This window comes from Salarias fasciatus, chromosome 12, assembly GCF_902148845.1.
Source record: "Salarias fasciatus chromosome 12, fSalaFa1.1, whole genome shotgun sequence".
Classification (NCBI taxonomy): Eukaryota; Metazoa; Chordata; class Actinopteri; order Blenniiformes; family Blenniidae; genus Salarias; species Salarias fasciatus.
The window spans coordinates 427,437-453,180 of NC_043756.1; the positions used below are offsets into that span (position 1 = coordinate 427,437).

At 51.9% G+C, this 25,744-nt stretch overlaps 1 protein-coding gene across 1 annotated transcript in view; it reads left to right on the forward strand.

Moving 5' to 3' along the window:
* The first annotated feature begins 8,366 nt into the window (after positions 1–8,366).
* The window catches only part of mamdc2a (MAM domain containing 2a), a 38,419-nt gene continuing 21,041 nt past the window's right edge, over positions 8,367–25,744 (forward strand). The window contains exons 1-3 of the mRNA XM_030104100.1: positions 8,367–8,388; positions 8,478–8,615; positions 24,658–24,908. Of these exons, the coding sequence (XP_029959960.1) occupies positions 8,367–8,388; positions 8,478–8,615; positions 24,658–24,908 (411 nt within the window). The remainder of the gene's footprint in view (positions 8,389–8,477; positions 8,616–24,657; positions 24,909–25,744) is intronic.

Consider the following 25,744-nt stretch of genomic DNA (forward strand, 5'->3'; position numbering starts at 1 on the left):
ATAGAAGACAGTGGAATCGTCCTCCAGTTGCCTTATGATCAGAGGTCTTCTCACTACATTTCATGACTGGACCTAATCATGATTACTAAAATGAAGAGTAAAGATGAGGCCACACAGCCCTGACAGATCCCCCTGAATCCCCTTTTTATTTTAACTGCAAATCTTTTACATGTTTCCATTGGCAGCATTAGGCAGATATTTATATCTTTAAAGAAGCACTTCCTGAAAGAATTGGGCATGTATCCATCATAAAACATTGTTCACCTATATCAAATGCTTTACAGAAATCTTAAAACAGAATTACACCATCGTCCTTTCAGAATATTCAGTACAAATCTGATATTATTGTAAATTATAACTATTATTATGGCAACTTACAAAATAAAATCAACAGCTGATTGATGTGAAAAGTCTGCGGTTTGTTTGTTTTTTATTTTGATGTGCATTCTGTTAGCTTAGCTGGATCCTGAGGACTCTTTTTTGTTTGTTTTCTGTTTTAACCAGTGGTGTCCAGCAGGGGGCAGCAGAACCGAGGTCCTGACTGCTGGAAGCTTCCAGACAGATCGGCTCTTTAAGAGGAGCTTACAGGTGTAAAGCTCCTCCTAATGTCACGATTTCTGACTTTATTTTATTTATTTTGAATCCTGATACATGATATTACTGCAGCTGACAGGAGGACAGAGAGAGAGAGAGACAGAGAGACAGGAAGAGAGACAGAGAGACAGGAAGAGAGACAGAGAGACAGAGACAGAGAGAGAAGGAAACAGAGTGTAGAAAAGGAAGAGAGTGAAGATTCCACCATCCTTCAACTAGAACCCACACTCCAGAACCTGAACAGAGAGAACAGAGAACCTCCTACAGACTGCAGTTAGAGAACATAGCCGGTAGTGAAACTGAGGATCCAGGGGTCAAATTACAAAGCAGTGCATCAGGAGAGACCCGATTCAGATAGTTATTACTCTAACAGCCCACAAGACAAGAGGGGACTGAGTCCACATGCAGAACATGAAGAGGGACTGAAGATCAGCCTGATCATGACCTCTGACCTCTGAGCCTGATCATGACCTCTGAGCCTGATCATGACCTCTGACCTCTAGGAAGACCAGAGGCAGGCCAGAGAGGTCGTCAGGACCCAGACAGCCTGCGGCCATCCCGTAATCCAGACCAGTTAGATTTTTGTCCGGCACTGAACACTCAGTTTCATCCACTTTAAAGGAGCTGTCCATGATTCTGCACTGACTTCAGTGTGAAATGTTGGCTCCGCCCCCGAGCTCTCTGACTGGTTCCTCACGTTGAGAAAACCCTCCCACTCCCCCTCCGCTCTGCTCCCACTCAGCGTGCACGACGCTACATGCACATTCCATACGCGTGCACGATCCTCCGGAGGAAACAGCAGAAGCCACTTCCACTCTTTTTTGTTCAAAATAAATGGCCGCTGCGTCTCAGGTAAACCAGACTTCACCTTGTCACTACATGTCCAATGCAGAAAGTAACTTGCAGAAATGAATTTGTAATGTTGGCTCCGCCCCCCTGCTGCCAGTGGAGCAGAGAGGGCGTCACGCTGAATCCTCAGCGCTTTGTGGGGCCAGATATCCAAAACACGCTGATCAATGTCTGATTTTTTTTCACAGAAATGTAGCATGGACTTCGCAGAACATGATGTAAAAAGCATTTTTCTCGTAGTGGTTAAATTAAAATCGCGGATAGCGCCTTTAATTGAAAATAAATCTTGTTTGGTGATGTTCAATGATCATTCTTCAACAAACGTATGCTCAGCTCGCATTACAGACATGACCACAACAGCAGACCATAACCTCATGTGGTCCACATGATGTCCACTGCTCATACTGTCCGCCGTCTGGCTGCCAGCAGCTGGGCTCAGCTGGACTCTTTCCTCCCCCGCTGTGCTTTGTGCCTCCCTACAGGAGGAGAACTGGATTTTTCCAGATGCTGCTTGTCTTTTCTCTAACATTGTTTGAAGGTGATGATTTGGCCTTAACGAGCTACAGGTGGAGAAATCAAACTGTTCTCCCTCTGCAGCTCTCAGTTTTCTCTTAAGAGAAGATCAGGATTTATTGAGGCTGCAGCTGTGAGTTTCCTCCCTGTCCGTCGCTCCTGGAGAGATTCTTATTTCATCTTCAGTGAGGAATATTCAGGTTAGAGAGGAACCAGCGATCGGGCTCCGTGGATGAATCTGAGCGGCGTCTTCACCCGACGAGCCCTCCACGCTGTGAGAGGCTGGTTTCTGCTGCTCCGTCTCGTCCCGCCGTGTCCTGCTTCATTAAAGCTGCTGTTCCAGGAGAGCTTCCTGACGTCGAGAGGTGAGAGAACCTTCAGCCACCCAGAGGAGAGGGACATGCAGACGGCAGGCAGCCTCAGGAGACGTCCTGAACCACACGACCTTTGACCACTGCAAAGGGCTGCCTGGGTGTCTCTCCACCGCATCAGATTCCCTGTATGGGCAGCTGTACCTGGCCAATAAAAAGGATTCTGACGCTGACCTGCCGCCGCCTGCTGAGCTCTACAGCGGTCTGGCTCCACGCACAGATCGAAGGATGGACTGAGGCCATGGATGGACTAAATCCACCAGGCTTCGTCAGAGCGCTTACCAGACCGCAGAATGATGGAGAAAAGCTGATGAGAGCAGGTCCTGTGCTGAGTGAGCGGACTGCCACGCCTCCTTGTGGCGCCTCCTTGTGGCTGCGTGTGATGGCAGCACCCTGACAGGTGGACTTCTTTCATCACTCCGCGGTTCTTTTGAGGAGTTTCAGCTTTTTAATTTCAATTATAACATGAAATTTGATACTTTATGTCTTGTTTTGCTCTATTGTTAAGCTTTTGCACATTTGCGTTCCACTTTAAGCAACATAGATAACAAAAGATGCCAGTACATACGATCTGTGACCACTAGATGTCACTGTATGACCACAGAAAGCCGCTGCAGTGCCACAGAAAAACCTCCGTCACTGCTGGATTTAACTGGCAGAGAAAGAAAAGGAACAAAATATCCACAGCAGAATTTATTTTTGTAATCAACTTTTTTTTTTTGGTTTTCAACAACAATAACACAAAAACCCAGCATACACACAGCATACACACCAATTGCAAAGCAAACACCCCGGCACACACCCCAATCCCCCACCCCACCTTGGAACGCACAGTCCATCCTGAAGCTACTAACAAGATGTAGAACACAACACTGAAATAGAACAAAAGCAGACAGGACTGCATCTTTAACACAGCGCTACCACAGATGGAGCTCAAAAGGTCAAAAGGTCACCACTGTAGTGCTTTCACATCGTCTGCAGCATTTTCCCACATCTCCAATGTTTGTGGCTTTGAGTTCTTAATGCGAGCTGATGACCAGTCCAGGTAGATCACCTCCAGGTAGATCACCTCCAGGTAGATCACCTCCAGGAGAGCAGATGACCAGTCCAGGTAGATCACCTCCAGGTAGATCACCTCCAGGAGAGCAGAAGACCAGTCCAGGTAGATCACCTCCAGGTAGATCACCTCCAGGACAGCTGATGACCAGTCCAGGTAGATCACCTCCAGGTAGATCACTTCCAGGAGAGCAGAAGACCAGTCCAGGTAGATCACCTCCAGGTAGATCACCTCCAGGACAGCTGATGACCACTGTAGTGGTGGAATCCAGCTTAAAATTATAATGTTTGTGCTGCAGTCAGGCCAGCCAGCCAGAGTTTGCGCTCCACAGCTCTGACCCAAACCCTCTGTCCACCCGACACCCCCACAGGGCATGCATCAGCGTCCCCGAACACCCGGACCACAACGTGCAGTCAGGACTGGGAACTGAGCCCAGTAAATACATTGTAGGTGATGTTAAGTAGGTCCTATGACAAACTTTATAAATGGTGAATCGGCTACGCTCATATCTGCATATCCTACGCTACGCTGTAGCAGTGCAGACATGATATGTATGATATGTATCATCTCTACACTGCTACAGCAGAGCTCAAAGCGCTTTACACATTGACACCTTGACACGCCAGTGGAGGCGGCTGCCATGCACGGCGCTCAGCGCGTCCACTGGGCCTGGTAAGGCCTGGCCATACCAGTGTCCAGTCAACTAGGTGATGATTGGGATTTTTAGAGACTGAAAAACATTTTTCCACTCAGCATCCCAATCTATGGTCTCTGTTCCAGCTGTGGATCTGCCTCCCATGAGCAGCACTCAGGTGACCCGTCCACCCTGGCGTTTGTCCCGTTGTAATGGAGACCATCTGATGCGAGGTTTCTTTCCATTCCATGTGAATTTTTGAAGCTCTGAGTGGAGTTTCTGCCAAAAGCCCGCTGGGGTTGGTAAAGGGAGCATCCAGCTTACAAAGCTGATGTGTGGAAGCACTTTCATTTTGATTGTAGCTACATGGGCAGGCTGATGAAGGGAGAGCAGCCATCTTTCAAGGTCGTCCTCAGCCTTCTGAAAATAGACAAACTTTTTTTTTTTTTTTCGTTTTTTTGCTATAGCCTGGATACAGGAACTGATCGCTGTACCTGAAAATCCTGCCTTCTGTGCCACTGGTATGTGAGACTGGATATCCAGTTTCTTCAGGACTGTGTTCAGCAGAAGCAGGATGGACCTGGAGCAGTTAATCTTAGAACCAGATAGAGAAGCAAAGTATTCTATGATTCTCACCACATTTGGGAGGGACCGCTGTACGTCGGAGAGGTAAATGAGTGTATCGTCAGCGTACAGTGAAATGGAGTGTGTCGTGGACCTTATTTTAATTGGGGCAACTAAGGTGCTCTGTCGGATGTATTGGTCTTTTATTTTGGTTTGAGTTTGGAGCAGTGAATAACCTCCACTTGAGATTTTATGTGCATTTTATGCACACAGGGTGATAAAGACACATGGAATGATTGATCACCAGCATATGCCAGCCAGTAAATTAATAGCTAAATTATAAAAGTTAACAGAATATATAAAAAAGGGGGTATGTGTGAGAAAAATGACAGAAGTTAGTGAAATACTTTTTTTAGTTGACAATAATTTTAATAAAAGGAGGTTTTGTTGGAGGATTTTTGGGTGATCATGATGCTTCTGGAAGCAGATTAGTCTTTCAGTGGGATCCTGAAGGGTTAAATGAAGTCATCCCTCTGAGATGAAGTGCTTCATGTGCTTCCTGTGTTGTACTGTCTCTGTGCGTCTTGAGCGATTCAGTAGTAGTTAAGCATTATGCAACAAACAACCTGGAAACAGAGGAGCAGCGTGTGGAGCAGCAGACACATTACACATTCATCCACCCTGGAAACTCTGACGCTGCGGGGGACGCTCCATCGTCTGGCTCTGTGGAGGGAAACCTCAGCAGCTCGGACAGACGGAGAGGAATGTGACCACAAGGCGGAGCGAGAGGCCGCCTGAAGGCGTGGCGCTGCTGCTGCTGCTGCTTCGTGAGCGGTATCTTACCCAGCAGGGCTGCAGCAGCAGACCAGCCTGGTCCTGGTTCTTCTCATAGGCTTTAAAAAGCTGTGTGGGATCCCCGCAGATCCAGCGGTGGAGAGGCAGAGTGAGACTGGGTCCACCGTGGATTCATTTGAATGTTTCATTGAAAGCTGACGGAGCTGCTGGAAAAACATTCTCCCTGGTAAAAGTCAGTGAACTGCCAGAGTGTGTTCGGTCGTCACGCCCTCCCTCCCTGAGCATCAGCTCCTCTCAATATCAGCTCTGTTTCCTTCAAACGGCCAAAGAAACCCTGGAGAAACTGCTGGACTCGCCTCCTTTCTGCAGATCCGTGAATGAAGAATCTTTTTCATCTTTTCACTTCGCCTCAGTCTGATTCAGTCGCTGTGTTTCCTTTAACCCTAGAAATACGTTAGGTTACAAACCTGGTAATGGAAACAACTGCATTTCCAAAAACCTCTCAGATGTGGTGAAAAGCGTTCATGCTCCCAGATGTGTCCATATCAAAGTGTGTCGCAGTAGCAGGAAGACTTTTGTGGCCTTTAGCGTTTGACGTTACATAACCAGTGCAGTTTGAGTAAAGATGCGAGGAGAACATAAGGAGTGGAGCTGCCAACAGCCAAATGCAGAGTTTTACAAGGAATTAGAGAGGGGCTTTGAAAACCCTCCGTAGAGTGACGTGATGCCACAGCGAGCGGCGAGGTTTTTTTGCAGTGATAAAACTCTAGCGCGGCGCAATTTCATTTGTCGCACTAAGGAATTCGCCTTCAGCGCTTCTGGTGGAAACAGTGTGTTAGTGTTACACAAAGAAGCTCACTCTGTGCTTTGCTGCTCTTTGGTTCTGATTTTTTAGACGCTTCAACTGCATTTTTTCGATTCCAGACTTCATGAAAGTAGTTAAAAAGTGTCCAGCTGGAGTGGCCCTGTGTTCCTGCTGTGTCTTCATATAGAAGTGTGGACAGGCTGAACAAAAGCAGGTGAGATTGTGATGTTATTTACATGTGTTACCATGTGAACAACACTGAACCAGTACAGCGCTGGCTTCATCAATACACGTTTCAAACAGAACTTCTGGAAGAAAACAATCATGCTTCATTTTCACACATGAACACTGAAACTGGAGCCATCGGAATCAGAGTCAGAATCAGAATCAGAATCAGAATCAGAATCAGTGTGGTCTTCACTGTTGGACAGTGTACAATGAGACTGGACAGTTTCCACATCCCAAGCTCCACAATGCAAATGTGGAGTGGGCGGGGCTGGCTGGTTTATGAGGCTAGCTTTTCTTCCCATGCAAGTGCAACGTTTGTGTTCATTCGATTTAAACAAGAATGAATCATTTAAGATGTGGATGAAGTTTGAAATGTTCTAAAAAGGAACTTCAAGAGCAGGCTATGTGGAAAAACATTTGATTTCTTTCTGCATTTGTTTGCTTCCTCTGTGGTAAGTAAGTCAAATGTTTAAGACCTTCTTATGATTATTTGACTCTTCTGCAAAACCGTAATTAATTCGGTGTCAGGTGAATTCAACTTCCTGTGAGGGGCGGAGTCAGGTTGATTCGACATCCTGCAAATGAGTTGAAATTCCAAATTTGGAACACTTGTCTGACATTAGATTGACATCAATGCATGCTTCCAGCTTCTTCCCTGATGGCTAGCTAGCCTCTGCACAGTAACATCTATCATCCAACGCTGAAATCCTTTTCTTCTTCCATTTATCAATCTTTATCGTCCGGTACTGAGGAACATTCTCCGGGGATCAAACTCCTCGATCTAACAAATCTTGCAGTGAAAACTTAATGAAAGCAAAGGATTCTGAATTCATCACGATTACATCTAGTGTTCATCTATGCTTGCAAATGAATGCCATCATAATCCACTGAAAGTCTTCATGGATAGTTCAGTTTAAGATCGATCAGTTAAAGGGGAATCCTTTCTTGTAATTTCTGATAGAAGCGGCCACTGTGATGGTTAAAGTGAGGAAGACTGTATTCATGGCAGTGAACAGACAGCATGGTGTTTGTGACGATAACCAGGAGCAGATGTGTAATAAGTTTCCACAGGAGCCTCCACTGAGCCCCGGCTGGTCCTGCAGGGCACACACACATTTTATATTAGATGATTCATTCTCCGGGAAAACCTCCTCTCGAAACAGGAAATAGAGGAATATCAGGGATGCGATGGAGCGGAAATACACTCCAGCAGCTCGTTTGTTTGACAGCGGCCGGTGTTTCGGGGCAGTGTGGGATTTTTTTCTTCTTTATTTGGGAGAACATGAAGTTATTTGGAGTGGAGGTTTTTCAGGTGCTCGTGTTTCTCTCAGTCGTTGATGCTTGACGTCTGACTTCCTGCTGGGTGAGCAGCTGGGATGTCCGGGCCGTTCAGAACAGGACCTGCTCCCCGATGGAAGCAGCTCCACGGGCCGGCTCTACTGTGACCATGGTTGTTCTCTTTCTGTTTGACCTCTGACCCGCACACAGCTCTCCGGTGAATCTGGACAGTTCACCACACCTCCACCGGGGGCAGCTCTGAGCCAGCGCTCCGAAAAGGACTGAACAGATTCCTCTGATGAGATGAAGTGTTGAAGGAAGAGTGAGGAGTCCGGAGCGGGACGGGTTCCTGTCCTCTCGAGAAAGACGAGAACAGCTTCCAGGACCAGGGACCAGCGCTCCAGCAGATCCTCCTCTGGACTCTGGACCCTGTTCCTGTGCCCCCCGGAGCCCCGGACCCGCTGCGTTTCCAGTCCGGCCCTGGCTCACCGGTCTGACAGAGGGGCGGGGCGCGGGGGCGCGCGCGCGCGCGTGTGTGTGCCGGCGCAGATGAACAGTCCATCTCTCCGGAACACGGGACTCTTGCGGACCTGACCCGGGACTTGTGCAGACCGGACCCGGGACTCTTGCGGACCTGACCCGGGGCTCGTGCGGACCGGACCCGGGGCTCGTGCCACCATGGTTGGACCGTGGCTGCTGGGTATCTGCTCCCCGTCCCGGCTCTGCATGCTTCAGGTCCGGACCGTGCGGGTCGTCCTGCTAACCCTCTTCTCCCCGGCTGTCCCGCAGCCGCGCTCCTGTGCGGGTCCGTGCGGGCGCAGCAGCCGCTGCTCCCCGGGAGCTGCAGCTTCGAGCTGGACCCCTGCGGGTACAGGCCGGACCCGGACCCGGACCGGGACCACGGCAGCTGGAGGATGAACGAGGAAGGTCAGACCCGAGTCCAGCTTCGCTGTGGGGAGAACCAGCCCGCAGGGGCGCACCGGGGTCCGGGGGGGTACCGGGGGGGGGCCGGGGGGGCACCGGGGGGGCCCCGGGGGGGGGGGGCACCGGGGGGGCACCGGGGGGGCACCGGGGGGGGCCGGGGGTAGAACGTCAGTCCCACAGGGTGGCTGCTGCTCCAGGTGTGTGTGACAGGCAGGACTCTGACTGCTGGAGTGTTACCCTGCTGCTGTCTCTGGACCTCCGGGGGTCTGGGCCAGGCCAGGCCAGCAGGGGGTCCCGCTGAGGACCGGGTCTCCTGCTGGTGGACCGTGATCAGCCGCTCCAGCAGCACAAAGCAAACTATATGGCACAGCGCGACGAAGAACAGCATTTTATTTTGAAAAGACCAGTTTGGAACAAAAGCAAAGAACTCAGTGTGAGGCTGAAAGTGAGCTGAGAGGAGGAGGAGGGGGTGGAGGAGGAGGGGGTGGAGGAGGAGGAGGAGGAGGGGGTGGTGGAGGAGGGGGTGGTGGAGGAGGGGGTGGAGGTGGAGGAGGGGGTGGAGGAGGAGGTGGAGGAGGAGAAGGGGGGGGGAGGTGGAGGAGGGGGTGGTGGAGGAGGGGGTGGTGGAGGAGGGGGTGGAGGAGGAGGAGGAGGAGGAGGAGGAGGAGGGGGTGGTGGAGGAGGGGGTGGAGGTGGAGGAGGGGGTGGTGGAGGAGGGGGTGGAGGTGGAGGAGGGGGTGGAGGAGGAGGTGGAGGAGGAGGAGGAGGTGGAGGAGGAGGTGGAGGAGGAGGAGGGGGTGGAGGTGGAGGAGGGGGTGGTGGAGGAGGGGGTGGAGGAGGAGGAGGAGGAGGAGGAGGAGGAGGGGGTGGTGGAGGAGGGGGTGGAGGTGGAGGAGGGGGTGGAGGAGGAGGTGGAGGAGGAGGAGGAGGTGGAGGAGGAGGTGGAGGAGGAGGAGGGGGTGGAGGTGGAGGAGGGGGTGGTGGAGGAGGGGGTGGAGGAGGAGGAGGAGGAGGAGGAGGAGGAGGGGGTGGAGGTGGAGGAGGGGGGTGGAGGAGGAGGTGGAGGAGGAGGAGGAGGAGGAGGAGGAGGAGGAGGGGGTGGAGGTGGAGGAGGGGGTGGAGGAGGAGGTGGAGGAGGAGGAGGAGGTGGAGGAGGAGGAGGGGGTGGAGGTGGAGGTGGAGGTGGGGGTGGAGGAGGAGGAGGGGGTGGAGGAGGGGCCGGTGACACCAGTCCTGCTGCAGCTGGACTTGAAGACTCATTTGATGTGTTTCATCTTCTCTGCTGCTGAATCAGCTGTAATCGCTCTGCAGTGGAAAAACCCTTACCCTGCTGAGGTACTGGAGGACTGGAGGACTGGAGCAGGACTAGAGGACTGATAGAGGACTGGTGGACTGATAGAGGACTGGTGGACTGATAGAGGACTGGAGCAGGACTAGAGGACTGATAGAGGACTGGTGGACTGATAGAGGACTGGAGCAGGACTAGAGGACTGGAGCAGGACTGGTGGACTGATAGAGGACTGGTGGACTGATAGAGGACTGGAGCAGGACTAGAGGACTGATAGAGGACTGGTGGACTGATAGAGGACTGGAGCAGGACTAGAGGACTGATAGAGGACTAGAGCAGGACTAGAGGACTGATAGAGGACTGGTGGACTGATAGAGGACTGGAGCAGTCCGTTGTTGCTTTGATCACAGCGATAGGAAGCAGATAAGTTCCTCTGCCAGCGACTGGCTCCAGGGTGGGATCACTGAACTGGTCACCAGTGGGTCTGGAACCTCTGCCAGGCCTCCCCAGGGTCCTTTTCATCCTATAGTCCACCTTTGTAGAGCATCTTCCTCCTCTGACTGATGTCTCCTTAGCAACATACAGAATATGCAGCAGCTACTCAGGCAAAGGAATCACTGCAATATTTATTCAGCTAAAGACTGTGAGAGCCGTAGAGCCGGAGCATGAGACGAGGAGTCACAGCAGGCTCCACACAGCCCTCCTGGGTCACTTCCTTAAACATGCACTTTACTTAATTTCTACCTGGAAAGTAATGAGGTGTCTCCTAGTATTGTCCCTCAGCCGGTCAGGGCAGGCTCGTCTCTTCAGCTCGCCACCATGAAAAGCATCGGCTGAGAAATCACTGGACTGAACGCAGCTGGATACTTCAGTATTCAGAGGGTGGAAACTAAAAACCTTTTCAGTTGAGTGAGAACGGCCTGAGGTGAAGTTATTATCAGCAGATGGAAGGAATTCAGTCCATGTGATGAAGCGCGATCACTGCAGACCTGCCATGACCCAGAGGACGGAGTGGGCAGAACCGCACAGGCAGATGGACGGAATATAGAACACGGATGGATGGATGTAGGACTCAGGCAGATGGATGTAGGACTCAGGCAGATGGATGAAGGACTCAGGCAGATGGCTGTAGGACTCAGGCAGATGGATGTAGGACTCAGGCAGATGGCTGTAGGACTCAGGCAGATGGATGTAGGACTCAGGCAGATGGCTGTAGGACTCAGGCAGATGGATGTAGGACTCAGGCGGATGGATGAAGGACTCAGGCAGATGGATGTAGGACTCAGGCAGATGGATGTAGGACTCAGGCAGATGGCTGTAGGACTCAGGCAGATGGATGTAGGACTCAGGCGGATGGATGTAGGACTCAGGCGGATGGATGAAGGACTCAGGCGGATGGATGTAGGACTCAGGCGGATGGATGTAGGACTCAGGCAGATGGCTGTAGGACTCAGGCAGATGGATGTAGGACTCAGGCAGATGGATGTAGGACTCAGGCAGATGGCTGTAGGACTCAGGCAGATGGCTGTAGGACTCAGGCAGATGGATGTAGGACTCAGGCAGATGGATGTAGGACTCAGGCGGATGGATGAAGGACTCAGGCAGATGGATGTAGGACTCAGGCAGATGGATGTAGGACTCAGGCAGATGGATGAAGGACTCAGGCAGATGGATGTAGGACTCAGGCGGATGGATGTAGGACTCAGGCAGATGGCTGTAGGACTCAGACAGATGGCTGTAGGACTCAGGCGGATGGATGTAGGACTCAGGCAGATGGCTGTAGGACTCAGACAGATGGCTGTAGGACTCAGGCAGATGGATGTAGGACTCAGGCGGATGGATGAAGGACTCAGGCAGATGGATGTAGGACTCAGGCAGATGGATGTAGGACTCAGGCAGATGGCTGTAGGACTCAGGCAGATGGATGTAGGACTCAGGCGGATGGATGTAGGACTCAGGCAGATGGCTGTAGGACTCAGGCAGATGGATGTAGGACTCAGGCAGATGGATGTAGGACTCAGGCAGATGGCTGTAGGACTCAGGCAGATGGCTGTAGGACTCAGGCGGATGGATGAAGGACTCAGGCAGATGGATGTAGGACTCAGGCAGATGGCTGTAGGACTCAGGCAGATGGATGTAGGACTCAGGCAGATGGATGTAGGACTCAGGCAGATGGATGTAGGACTCAGGCAGATGGATGTAGGACTCAGGCAGATGGATGTAGGACTCAGGCAGATGGCTGTAGGACTCAGGCAGATGGCTGTAGGACTCAGGCAGATGGATGTAGGACTCAGGCGGATGGATGAAGGACTCAGGCAGATGGATGTAGGACTCAGGCGGATGGATGTAGGACTCAGGCAGATGGCTGTAGGACTCAGGCAGATGGATGTAGGACTCAGGCAGATGGCTGTAGGACTCAGGCAGATGGCTGTAGGACTCAGGCAGATGGCTGTAGGACTCAGGCAGATGGATGTAGGACTCAGGCAGATGGATGAAGGACTCAGGCAGATGGATGTAGGACTCAGGCAGATGGATGTAGGACTCAGGCAGATGGATGAAGGACTCAGGCAGATGGATGTAGGACTCAGGCGGATGGATGTAGGACTCAGGCAGATGGCTGTAGGACTCAGGCAGATGGCTGTAGGACTCAGGCAGATGGATGTAGGACTCAGGCAGATGGCTGTAGGACTCAGGCAGATGGATGTAGGACTCAGGCAGATGGATGTAGGACTCAGGCGGATGGATGTAGGACTCAGGCAGATGGGTGTAGGACTCAGGCAGATGGATGTAGGACTCAGGCAGATGGCTTGTAGGACTCAGGCAGATGGATGTAGGACTCAGGCAGATGGCTGTAGGACTCAGGCAGATGGATGTAGGACTCAGGCAGATGGATGTAGGACTCAGGCGGATGGATGTAGGACTCAGGCAGATGGCTGTAGGACTCAGGCAGATGGATGTAGGACTCAGGCAGATGGATGTAGGACTCAGGCAGATGGCTGTAGGACTCAGGCAGATGGCTGTAGGACTCAGGCAGATGGATGTAGGACTCAGGCAGATGGATGTAGGACTCAGGCAGATGGATGTAGGACTCAGGCAGATGGCTGTAGGACTCAGGCAGATGGATGTAGGACTCAGGCAGATGGATGTAGGACTCAGGCAGATGGCTGTAGGACTCAGGCAGATGGATGTAGGACTCAGGCAGATGGCTGTAGGACTCAGGCAGATGGATGTAGGACTCAGGCAGATGGATGTAGGACTCAGGCGGATGGATGTAGGACTCAGGCAGATGGCTGTAGGACTCAGGCAGATGGCTGTAGGACTCAGGCGGATGGATGTAGGACTCAGGCAGATGGCTGTAGGACTCAGGCAGATGGATGTAGGACTCAGGCAGATGGATGTAGGACTCAGGCAGATGGATGTAGGACTCAGGCAGATGGCTGTAGGACTCAGGCAGATGGATGTAGGACTCAGGCAGATGGCTGTAGGACTCAGGCAGATGGATGTAGGACTCAGGCAGATGGCTGTAGGACTCAGGCAGATGGCTGTAGGACTCAGGCAGATGGCTGTAGGACTCAGGCAGATGGATGTAGGACTCAGGCAGATGGCTGTAGGACTCAGGCAGATGGCTGTAGGACCTCAGGCAGATGGCTGTAGGACTCAGGCAGATGGCTGTAGGACTCAGGCAGATGGCTGTAGGACTCAGGCAGATGGCTGTAGGACTCAGGCAGATGGCTGTAGGACTCAGGCGGATGGATGTAGGACTCAGGCGGATGGATGTAGGACTCAGGCGGATGGATGTAGGACTCAGGCAGATGGCTGTAGGACTCAGGCAGATGGATGTAGGACTCAGGCAGATGGATGTAGGACTCAGGCAGATGGCTGTAGGACTCAGGCGGATGGATGTAGGACTCAGGCGGATGGATGTAGGACTCAGGCGGATGGATGTAGAACTCAGGCAGATGGATGAAGGACTCAGGCAGATGGCTGTAGGACTCAGGCAGATGGATGTAGGACTCAGGCAGATGGATGTAGGACTCAGGCAGATGGATGTAGGACTCAGGCAGATGGCTGTAGGACTCAGGCAGATGGATGTAGGACTCAGGCAGATGGATGTAGGACTCAGGCAGATGGATGTAGGACTCAGGCAGATGGCTGTAGGACTCAGGCAGATGGCTGTAGGACTCAGGCAGATGGATGTAGGACTCAGGCAGATGGATGTAGGACTCAGGCGGATGGATGAAGGACTCAGGCAGATGGATGTAGGACTCAGTCGGATGGCTGTAGGACTCAGGCGGATGGATGTAGGACTCAGGCGGATGGATGTAGGACTCAGGCAGATGGCTGTAGGACTCAGGCAGATGGATGTAGGACTCAGGCAGATGGATGTAGGACTCAGGCGGATGGATGTAGGACTCAGGCAGATGGCTGTAGGACTCAGGCAGATGGATGTAGGACTCAGGCAGATGGATGTAGGACTCAGGCAGATGGCTGTAGGACTCAGGCAGATGGCTGTAGGACTCAGGCAGATGGATGTAGGACTCAGGCAGATGGATGTAGGACTCAGGCAGATGGATGTAGGACTCAGGCAGATGGCTGTAGGACTCAGGCAGATGGATGTAGGACTCAGGCAGATGGATGTAGGACTCAGGCAGATGGATGTAGGACTCAGGCAGATGGCTGTAGGACTCAGGCAGATGGATGTAGGACTCAGGCAGATGGCTGTAGGACTCAGGCAGATGGATGTAGGACTCAGGCAGATGGCTGTAGGACTCAGGCGGATGGATGTAGGACTCAGGCGGATGGATGTAGGACTCAGGCGGATGGATGTAGGACTCAGGCAGATGGCTGTAGGACTCAGGCAGATGGCTGTAGGACTCAGGCAGATGGATGTAGGACTCAGGCAGATGGCTGTAGGACTCAGGCAGATGGATGTAGGACTCAGGCAGATGGATGTAGGACTCAGGCAGATGGCTGTAGGACTCAGGCAGATGGATGTAGGACTCAGGCAGATGGCTGTAGGACTCAGGCAGATGGATGTAGGACTCAGGTAGATGGATGTAGGACTCAGGCAGATGGATGTAGGACTCAGGCAGATGGCTGTAGGACTCAGGCAGATGGATGTAGGACTCAGGCAGATGGATGTAGGACTCAGGCAGATGGCTGTAGGACTCAGGCAGATGGCTGTAGGACTCAGGCAGATGGCTGTAGGACTCAGGCAGATGGCTGTAGGACTCAGGCAGATGGCTGTAGGACTCAGGCAGATGGCTGTAGGACTCAGGCAGATGGCTGTAGGACTCAGGCGGATGGATGTAGGACTCAGGCGGATGGATGTAGGACTCAGGCGGATGGCTGTAGGACTCAGGCAGATGGATGTAGGACTCAGGCAGATGGATGTAGGACTCAGGCAGATGGCTGTAGGACTCAGGCGGATGGATGTAGGACTCAGGCGGATGGATGTAGAACTCAGGCAGATGGATGAAGGACTCAGGCAGATGGCTGTAGGACTCAGGCAGATGGATGTAGGACTCAGGCAGATGGATGTAGGACTCAGGCAGATGGATGTAGGACTCAGGCAGATGGCTGTAGGACTCAGGCAGATGGATGTAGGACTCAGGCAGATGGATGTAGGACTCAGGCAGATGGATGTAGGACTCAGGCAGATGGATGTAGGACTCAGGCAGATGGATGTAGGACTCAGGCAGATGGATGTAGGACTCAGGCAGATGGCTGTAGGACTCAGGCAGATGGATGTAGGACTCAGGCAGATGGATGTAGGACTCAGGCGGATGGATGAAGGACTCAGGCAGATGGATGTAGGACTCAGGCGGATGGCTGTAGGACTCAGGCGGATGGATGTAGGACTCAGGCGGATGGATGTAGGACTCAGGCGGATGGATGTAGGACTCAGGCGGATGGCTGTAGGACTCAGGCAGATGGATGTAGGACTCAGGCAGATGGATGTAGGACTCAGGCAGATGGATGTAGGACTCAGGCAGATGGCTGTAGGACTCAGGCAGATGGATGTAGGACTCAGGCGGATGGATGTAGGACTCAGGCAGATGGATGTAGGACTCAGGCAGATGGATGTAGGACTCAGGCAGATGGCTGTAGGACTCAGGCAGATGGATGTAGGACTCAGGCAGATGGATGTAGGACTCAGGCAGATGGCTGTAGGACTCAGGCAGATGGATGTAGGACTCAGGCAGATGGCTGTAGGACTCAGGCAGATGGCTGTAGGACTCAGGCAGATGGATGTAGGACTCAGGCAGATGGATGTAGGACTCAGGCAGATGGATGTAGGACTCAGGCAGATGGCTGTAGGACTCAGGCAGATGGATGTAGGACTCAGGCGGATGGATGTAGGACTCAGGCGGATGGATGTAGGACTCAGGCGGATGGATGTAGGACTCAGGCAGATGGCTGTAGGACTCAGGCAGATGGCTGTAGGACTCAGGCAGATGGATGTAGGACTCAGGCAGATGGATGTAGGACTCAGGCAGATGGATGTAGGACTCAGGCAGATGGATGTAGGACTCAGGCAGATGGCTGTAGGACTCAGGCAGATGGCTGTAGGACTCAGGCAGATGGATGTAGGACTCAGGCAGATGGATGTAGGACTCAGGCAGATGGATGTAGGACTCAGGCAGATGGCTGTAGGACTCAGGCAGATGGCTGTAGGACTCAGGCAGATGGATGTAGGACTCAGGCAGATGGATGTAGGACTCAGGCAGATGGCTGTAGGACTCAGGCAGATGGCTGTAGGACTCAGGCAGATGGATGTAGGACTCAGGCAGATGGCTGTAGGACTCAGGCAGATGGCTGTAGGACTCAGGCAGATGGCTGTAGGACTCAGGCAGATGGCTGTAGGACTCAGGCGGATGGCTGTAGGACTCAGGCGGATGGATGTAGGACTCAGGCGGATGGATGTAGGACTCAGGCGGATGGATGTAGGACTCAGGCGGATGGCTGTAGGACTCAGGCAGATGGATGTAGGACTCAGGCGGATGGATGTAGGACTCAGGCGGATGGCTGTAGGACTCAGGCGGATGGATGTAGGACTCAGGCGGATGGATGTAGGACTCAGGCGGATGGATGTAGAACTCAGGCAGATGGATGAAGGACTCAGGCAGATGGCTGTAGGACTCAGGCAGATGGATGTAGGACTCAGGCAGATGGATGTAGGACTCAGGCAGATGGATGTAGGACTCAGGCAGATGGCTGTAGGACTCAGGCAGATGGATGTAGGACTCAGGCAGATGGCTGTAGGACTCAGGCAGATGGCTGTAGGACTCAGGCAGATGGATGTAGGACTCAGGCAGATGGATGTAGGACTCAGGCAGATGGCTGTAGGACTCAGGCAGATGGCTGTAGGACTCAGGCAGATGGATGTAGGACTCAGGCAGATGGATGTAGGACTCAGGCAGATGGCTGTAGGACTCAGGCAGATGGCTGTAGGACTCAGGCAGATGGATGTAGGACTCAGGCAGATGGCTGTAGGACTCAGGCAGATGGATGTAGGACTCAGGCAGATGGATGTAGGACTCAGGCAGATGGCTGTAGGACTCAGGCAGATGGCTGTAGGACTCAGGCAGATGGATGTAGGACTCAGGCAGATGGCTGTAGGACTCAGGCAGATGGATGTAGGACTCAGGCAGATGGATGTAGGACTCAGGCAGATGGATGTAGGACTCAGGCAGATGGCTGTAGGACTCAGGCAGATGGATGTAGAACTCAGGCAGATGGATGAAGGACTCAGGCAGATGGCTGTAGGACTCAGGCAGATGGATGTAGGACTCAGGCAGATGGATGTAGGACTCAGGCGGGTGGATGTAGGACTCATGTCTAACGCAGACTGTGAATCTGACGACCACCTACGACCCTCACGGCTCCTGAAGGAGTTCAGAACCTCCGGAGCAGAGATGGGCGTCAGCATGCAGACAACAGGACTCTTCGGGGAGGATTTGATGGAGAACATTGAGTTTCTCATGAGGCGTGTGGAAGCTTTCAGGCAGGGTCTTGAACATGTGGTCCGGGGACTTAAAAACGGACAGTCAGGGGACACAGGACCAATCAGACCCTGAGTGGAAGCTTTTCACAGGGTTCCTGTGGTTTCAGGGCAGCACAGCACGATGCTGACTCCCAGAGTAAATAATAATAATAATGCATTGGTTTTATATAGCGCTTTTCAGGACACTCAGACGCTTTACATTGCATTCTTCATTCTCTCCACACTGGGTGGTGGTAAGCTGCTGCTGTAGCCACAGGTCTCCTGGGGCAGACTGACGGAAGCGAGGCTGCCAGTCTGCGCCATCGGCCCCTCCCACCACCAACCATTCACTCTCACAACTCTCATACTAGGCAAGGTGGGTGAAGTGTCTTGCCCAAGGACACAACGACAGTTTTACGCATCAACTTCAAGGCTGTAGCTCAGGAATTAATTTGTAAAAACGTCCAAATGCAATGCTTCAAAATATTTTTGCATCAGTTGTGAGAAAAATGGCAGAATGTTGAGCCTGCACTCTTTTAAATGTTAAAATCACAATATTTGATTAAGTGGAAATATCTCGGTTAGGACAGTTTGCTAACTGACTAAAGGAAAACAAGATGAATTGTCAAAACCAGTTATGTAGATCATTGAGCTGGCATCTTGCCGGTCAGGCGCGCTCCAGGGCTTTAGGCTCTGTGGAATGTGGTGTTTCGTCTGGCCTGCTGGTCTGAGGCACGGCGGCGGCAGCATCATGCTGGAGGGGAGAGGATCAGCAGAGGAGCTCCGAGCTGATGAAGCTACAGTATGAGCACAGTGTAGCTGAATGAAAGAATGATGGAGAAAATGTTCAATCCCCATGAAGCGTGACAGGCTCGGCGGTTCCCGGGCAGCAGGGTCAGTGCTCAGCTGAAACCTGACTTCACTGGCCTCACTCCTGCTGGTTCTGTTCTTATTCACTGCTAAATTCTTTTAATTCAGGCTGCACAATACAACGTCCGGCCCCCCTCCCCCGCCCCGCCCCGCCCCGCCCCGCCCCGCCTCGCCCTCACCTCCACCTCCCCCTCCTGCCCCCTCCTGCCCCCTCCTGCCCCCTCACAGACCCAGCAGCAGCAGTGTGTCTCCTGGTGTCCTGTCTGGTTGTCCAGCAGCCCTCCGTCCCGCCGCTGCCTCTGGTGTTCATGGCGATCTGTCTGCTGGGTTCAGCTCGCCGTGCTCAGAGGACCGGGACAGTACATGTGTGTTCCAGCTCTTTGTGTTACAGTGTGTGTTGCAGTGTGTGTTGCAGTGTGGGTGGTCGCTCAGTGTTTCTCCTGTGACCCAGAAAACGACTCCAGCCCAAACAGAAGCTTTGTCCCTCGCTAGACCGCCATCCGGACCGAGGTGGAAGCAGTCTCTGCCGGGACGGCCCTGGGTGAGGCGGTCACCCTGGCTACACCCATGTTGGCAATAATAGGCTCATAAAAACGTAGACGGACCACAGCGCTGTTTCTGTTTGGTTGCCATGACAGTGCGGGTTTGAGCTGAGGAGGCTGTGCCGAAAAAAGACGCGAGGGAGGTTGTGGTTAGAACCGGGATGGATGTTCTGGGTGATTATTTCCACTAAACGCAGCCCGGCTCTGCTGGGAAGGTATAAACAGCCTCGCTCTGCACCGCCATGCCGTCACTCTGAACTGTGGAAACCTGGTCTCAGACTGTTTCTGTCACCACACATATTCCACTTCATGGCTGTGGGAGCACCTGACCAACCTGCAGTCCGGCAGCAGGACGAGGGCCAGCCTCTCCCATGAAGCCTGCAGGGGACCAGCCTGATTCTGCTCCAGCACGATGGAGTCAAAGCCTGCAGGCTCAGAGCCAAACCAGGCGCCATCTGCTGCAACTGCATCAGGCTGCGGCGCCACAGCAGGAACGACGATGGAGCCCGGGTTTCAGAAACCCCCCTGGTTTTGAGAAGTGTCAGGACTGGGTTTTTACCTGCTCCAACCAACAACTGTTTCCCTTCACACTGAAATACTGCCTCCAACCTCAACACGGGAAAACCAACCAGGTGATCAGACTCCAGGAGGTCGAAGGGGAAGGCTACTGCACCCCTCACATCGATGGAGAGGACGTAGAGAGAGGGGAGGACTTTCAGGTCCTTGGGGTCCAGCGTGAAAAGACACAGACAGAGCAGCTCCTCCAGTCCCCATCCTGCATTCTGGGATGCATTATGGACTCTATGCACAACTCAGCCACTTCCTGAACTTCAGGAGGCTCCTTGTTTCCTGTCTTTCATGACAGGACGAGCTGATTAATGCAGGTGTGTCTGACCTCTATAACAACTTCAGACACGCCTGTATTAATCAGCTCGTCCTATCACGAAAGACAGGAAACAAGGAGCCTCCTGAAGTTCAGGAAGTGGTTGAGTTGTACATAGAGCCTGTACAGCAGTCTGCAGGCCACCTCCACATGGGCAAAAGAAATGTGAATCAAACAGATATACAATCATTGGCGTATCAGGGAACTTCTCTGTTACTTTAATAGTGAAATTTGGGTTTCTTTGGAATGTTCAGGCAATTAGAGTTTAAACATTGGAACCAGAAACGTCCTTACAGGCGAGGAAGACCCTGTCAATGCAGGACCGTCTTCCATAGTCCCACAGAATGACGATCTGACGTCTGCAGCTCCAGATCCGCTGGTGCCTGCAGGCCGCTCAGTGGAGCGCTTCTGGGTAAACGGCCATTCTGCAGTGTGTGAAAGTTCTAAAGCATCTGGCAGTTCTAGAATGTGTCTCTCAGTCTGTCCACTGTTAAAGGAGTCAGAGTGTCTGGACTGAGTGAAAGACTGTCGGATGTGAGATTGTTTCTGAAATGTATTAAAGGTTCTAGGATGTACCAGTCGTAGATTGTGTTGAAGGTTTTCTCTAATTTACGGACATTTTCCATAAATTCTACAGAAAATCTCAGTCTCCCGTCTGTCTTGAACTGTCTTTAATATCATGTGATGGAGGCATTTCTGCAGATCTAAATGAGGGCCCATGTTCACGTTCATGTTCAGTTCCAGCAGCTTACTTTCAGTTTCTGATATGAACTCATGATAGAAAGAGACAGAGGTGGAGGGTGAGACTTTATTCAGACCAAAGAAACGAGCTCTTGTTCTAAACCGCAGTGATAACAGGGTTAAAGTTTTCAGATCATAGCAAAAATTACAAGGACTTAAGAGACATTTTGAGTGGAAGGCATTTGAAGAAGAGTTTAGGTTTTTGTTGCCTCAGGATCCATCAGCCTTTCACAATAACATCTGAAGTTTTGGAGAACGTTGGAAAGTCTGGCATTCATTGAAGAAAGGGGAACCCTGGTCCACATCAGGGACTCCAGCCTGTGGCTCAGGGACCCGGGACGACGCAGAGTCCACCTGGGATCAGGACCAGTTGATGTGTTGTTCAGTACTGGACTGCATTCTTTTGTTTTCACACAACAGAACTGAAAACATCTACAACCTTCACAACAATCTGAGAATCACGGTGACTTCGTCTGCTCTTCAGAGGGAGAATCGGGACACATCAGATTATTGGATTTCAACAGTTAATAACATGCCTTGTCTTATTTCAGTGAAAACAACCACCAATGTCCATTAAAGGCTATCGCTGGCTATTTATGACATGTAGACGGAAGCTTCAGAAAACCTCCGACCTGCAGCGTCTGTCAGTTTTCTGTATGAGGTTTGTGAGTTAGTCTGTTGGACTGTACCGCCGGTCTGCTCTGCTCCGTCCAGCAGACTCTTCTGCCACTACGACCCTTGATGAGTCTCATTTGACCAAATAAGGTTCTGCAGAAGCAGCTGACAGTCCTGCCTGCCTCCCCTTCTCTGTGTGATTTAAAACCAAGTGCACTTAAAGCAGCGCTCCATAAACACTGTTTATGTCTCCTGAACTGCCGTGGCTCTCTGAGACCTGGGTGAGTGGAGGAAAAGCCTGAATGGGAACTCTACCCTGGACTTTCTGACCAGCCTGCCTCAGCATCCAGGATGTGGCCGTCAGAAGAACCAGGACTAGGTTAACTCACTGAGTCCGGTTTTAAACACCACACAGCCGCCCCAACACACAGCAAATCACAGCTGCAAACCCAAGTGTTTTTACTGCAGTTTGAATTAGGCCTGACTCAAAGAGATTCAAGAATTAACCAGGCTTTAAACTGCTGCTGTATGAAGGTACTTTAACCACCTGGATTTCTACCCTTCGATTGCTCACACACATTAAACACCAGCCAATATTAAGAAATTCAGTCACTCTTTGCACATATCTCAATCATTTTTAAACATTCTGATAAAACTGAAGACAGGGTGAGCCAGCTGATGTTTTCAGTGTCATGTTCAGTCAAGACAGATCAAGTGAGTACAGTTTCTTTTTGTCCAGGGAATTGAGTAGAAACTGGGTACTGCTGAGTACTGCTGCCTCTGGAGACAAAAGACCGTCAAGCAGCTCAGAGAAATGACGCGCTTTTAAATCCGGGAATGGCCACTAATCTGTTTGAATCTGTGTGGAGGTGGACTCTGGAGACCATACTGCGGATCCCCATGATCTCTGACCAGAAGGGATCCAGTCAAGTGTTGGAGCTCAGGTCAAATGATGATGCTTTTAAGCTGAAAAGCAGCAGAGGGACCTGATGAGACTGGCGCTGCTGAGAAGGAAGTGCTGAGAGTAAAGACGTAGACAGACGTAGACACAGATTCAGCGATGTGATTGCAGCTAAAGGGGCATCTCTGACTTACTGACCTAAAGGACTCTTCATACACGTTTACTGTCTGATTTAGATCAACTCTGTCTGGAAATTTGTTTTCATTGTGGCAAAAAAGAGGATTTCTGGATAAAAGAGCAAAATGCACAAGTAAGGTTCAAAGACAACAGAGAGTCTTGAGTGAGTCTTTGCCCAGTGTCCATTTACATAAGAAGTCTGAGTCTGTTAACACAAAGAGTTTCCCTCGTCTGGTTGGACTCACCAGCCTGGTCAGGGGAGCAGCCTGACCGACCCAGCCGCTGGAGGACGACGTCTCTGAATCACCAAACCAGAGTCTGGTTCTCCTGCCAGAGCCTCCACTGCTGGGTAAATCTCTGCGGTTCTTCTGGTGATGAGCAGGCAGGGACGAAGGAAAGCCAGGCAGCTGGCTGCCAGCTAATCCTCATCCGGACGAGTCACATGAAATACCAACGGGTCGGTGTGAATGAGCTGTGGAGGAGAGGAAGGCCTGTCCACAGGAAGAGCTGCGCTGCTGTGTTCATCCTGAAGGCGGCGCTGTGATGCTGAGCAGAGTTTAAAGTGATCCCCCTTTCCCACTGCAGCTAGCGGGTCGACCCGTGTCTTCGACCCGCTAACGATCGGCTTTTTTTTTTTTTTTAAAGACTCCTTTCTCACTGCATGCAGCGGCGGGTGTAGCCGCCTGCTGGCGAGCCGCGACGCTGCGTTTTCCCGCACTGATGGTGTCCCACGTTGATGACATCATCAGCGCGACGGAGCACAACAAAAGTAAACAATGCAGCGGAACACAGTTGTAGACAAATCTCCTCTTCTCCACGGATCAGGAGGAGCTCTCTGGTCTAGGAAATCTCACGCTGTGTCCAGAAACAACAACTAGCGCGCTAACGTAGCCGCGCTGCGTCGACGTCATCATGTGAGTTCCTGGATGTGTCCCTCCCACTAAAAGCCGGTAGAAACTGACCCGGCAAATTACCGGGTCGATCGCAGGGTCAACCACCCAGGTAAACCCTTTCCCACTGCCAGGAGGAGCCGATAGTTAGCGGGTTTAAACGGGTTTTTTGGCCAGTGGGAAAGGAGTATTAGAGTTCAGGAGGAGAGCACTGAGGTCAAAGGTTGCACTGCCCTCTGGGTCTTTCAGGCCAGACAGGGTTAGCCTGTAGACTGTATGTAAAAGATGGGCGGAGCTAACACGGCGTCCCCCACAACGTTCTGAAATCCCGTTCTGAAGCTTCCAGCAGGTCGTCTCCATACTGGACTCTGTAACCCAGGTGTAATGTGATTGGTCCAGCCTGTCACATGACTGCATCACGTGACGAGCTATGATTGGCTGACTGATGCTAAAGTTTAAAGGTGCTGTCGGCAGGATTTTGCTAGTCAATGATAATTTTTCTGTGTTTTCTTTGGATTAAATGTTAGAGTATCCATTGATAATCCTTTAGGAGTGTAGCATAACTGCTCTACCGTGAGGGCGCAGCGTTTCCATCTGTCTCTGTTCTGAGCTGAAAAGGAATCTCCACAGCTCCAGGTATCTTTGACCAATCAGAAGAGCCCCTGAGGCTCTAACCGTGATTGGTCGAGGGGCGTTCGTCACACGTTCTTGTGGGAGGGGCTTAACTTGCGTAAGAGCGTGATGTCAGAGAAAACAGGACAGGATTGGCTGTGCTGGGTTTCAAATCACCATCTTAGATGGGTCAAATCGCCATCTTGCTTAGGTAACCCTAAGCAAGATGGCGGAGATGCCGAATCCTGCCTACAGCACCTTTAACTCAGAAAATCAAATCAACAGATGATCAACAGGGCAAAACCAGCATCGTCGCCCCCTACTGGAATTTCCCCTGGAATTACAGTTTTTCTGCGCTCCAGCTCTGAGCTGGTTTTTCCCCGGTGGAGGTCGGCGCTTGGTTTGGTCCCTGCTAGAGTAGAATCAGAGTGTGGCTCCGGGCACTAGGCCTGGTCCAGAACCTGGACCACAGAGCCCAGGAGGACCACGTGCAGGTCTGTGAGGTGTGTGACGGACCTCGGTTTTGTCTTGTGCCGCAGGACATTTGATCGCAGTGGACTCGGCCTTCCTAGATGAGGAGGAGCAGGCGGTCCTCCTCAGTCCGGTTCTGGACCACCAGGACTGGAGCTGCGTGAGGCTGGTGTACCAGATCACCGGACGGGCTTCGCTGGGGCTCCACCTCCGACCGGACGGCGACAACTTTGACTACCAGCTGTGGACGGCCAACGCCACCTCTGACAGCTGGCTCATTGCCAGTGTGGACCTGCCGAACACCACCACGGCCTACCAGGTAGGGAGGGCTGGGCCTGTCCGCCCGGCCCCGGCTCTGCTCTCCTTAAGGTTTTCAGGATTAAGAAATAGATATTGCTAGAAGATGGTTTGAATTCAGGGTAGACGCACACAGCTGGAGCAGACTGGGTGAATGTGACGCCTCGCTCGGCGGTGGGGGGGGGGGGGGCAGGAAACAAGGTTGTTTCTCAGGATCTTCTGTTGAGAACTTGCTTTGATGGAACTGTAAAGAGAACCAGGAGACGAGCACCTGGACTGAAGAGGAGCCCGGAGGACGTCCTGCTGTTTGACCCCGGTGGTATGAAGACGAGATCAGCATGAAGGCAGAACCCTGAGACAAGCTGGACCTACAATTCTACAATTCTACAATTTCATTCAGCAGACGCTTTTGTCCAAAGCGACGTCCAACACAAGCAAGAATACAGACATAAGAAAGAAAGAAACCATCAGTAAATGCTTCAATTGCTTCCAGTGCGATTGGTCAAGGGAGCTGCCATCCAGTCGCAGAAGAGGAGCCACTACCCCCCTTTGTGTGTGTGTGTGTGTGTGTGTGTGTGTGTGTGTGTGTGTGTGTGTGTGTGTGTGTGTGTGTGTGTGTGTGTGTGTGTGTGTGTGGTGTGTGTGTGTGTGTGTGTGTGTGTGTGTGTGTGTGTGTGTGTGTGTGTGTGTGTGTTCTCGTATTTCTATCCTTGTTGGGGCCAAATGTCCCCACAAGGATAGCAAAACGTGGATCGACGTGCCTTGTGGGGACCTTTTTCCGGTCCTAAGTAGGAGAAACAGTGTTTTCTTGACCATGTTGTTGTTACTGAAAAAAGTAAAAGTGCAAAAACATTTCTT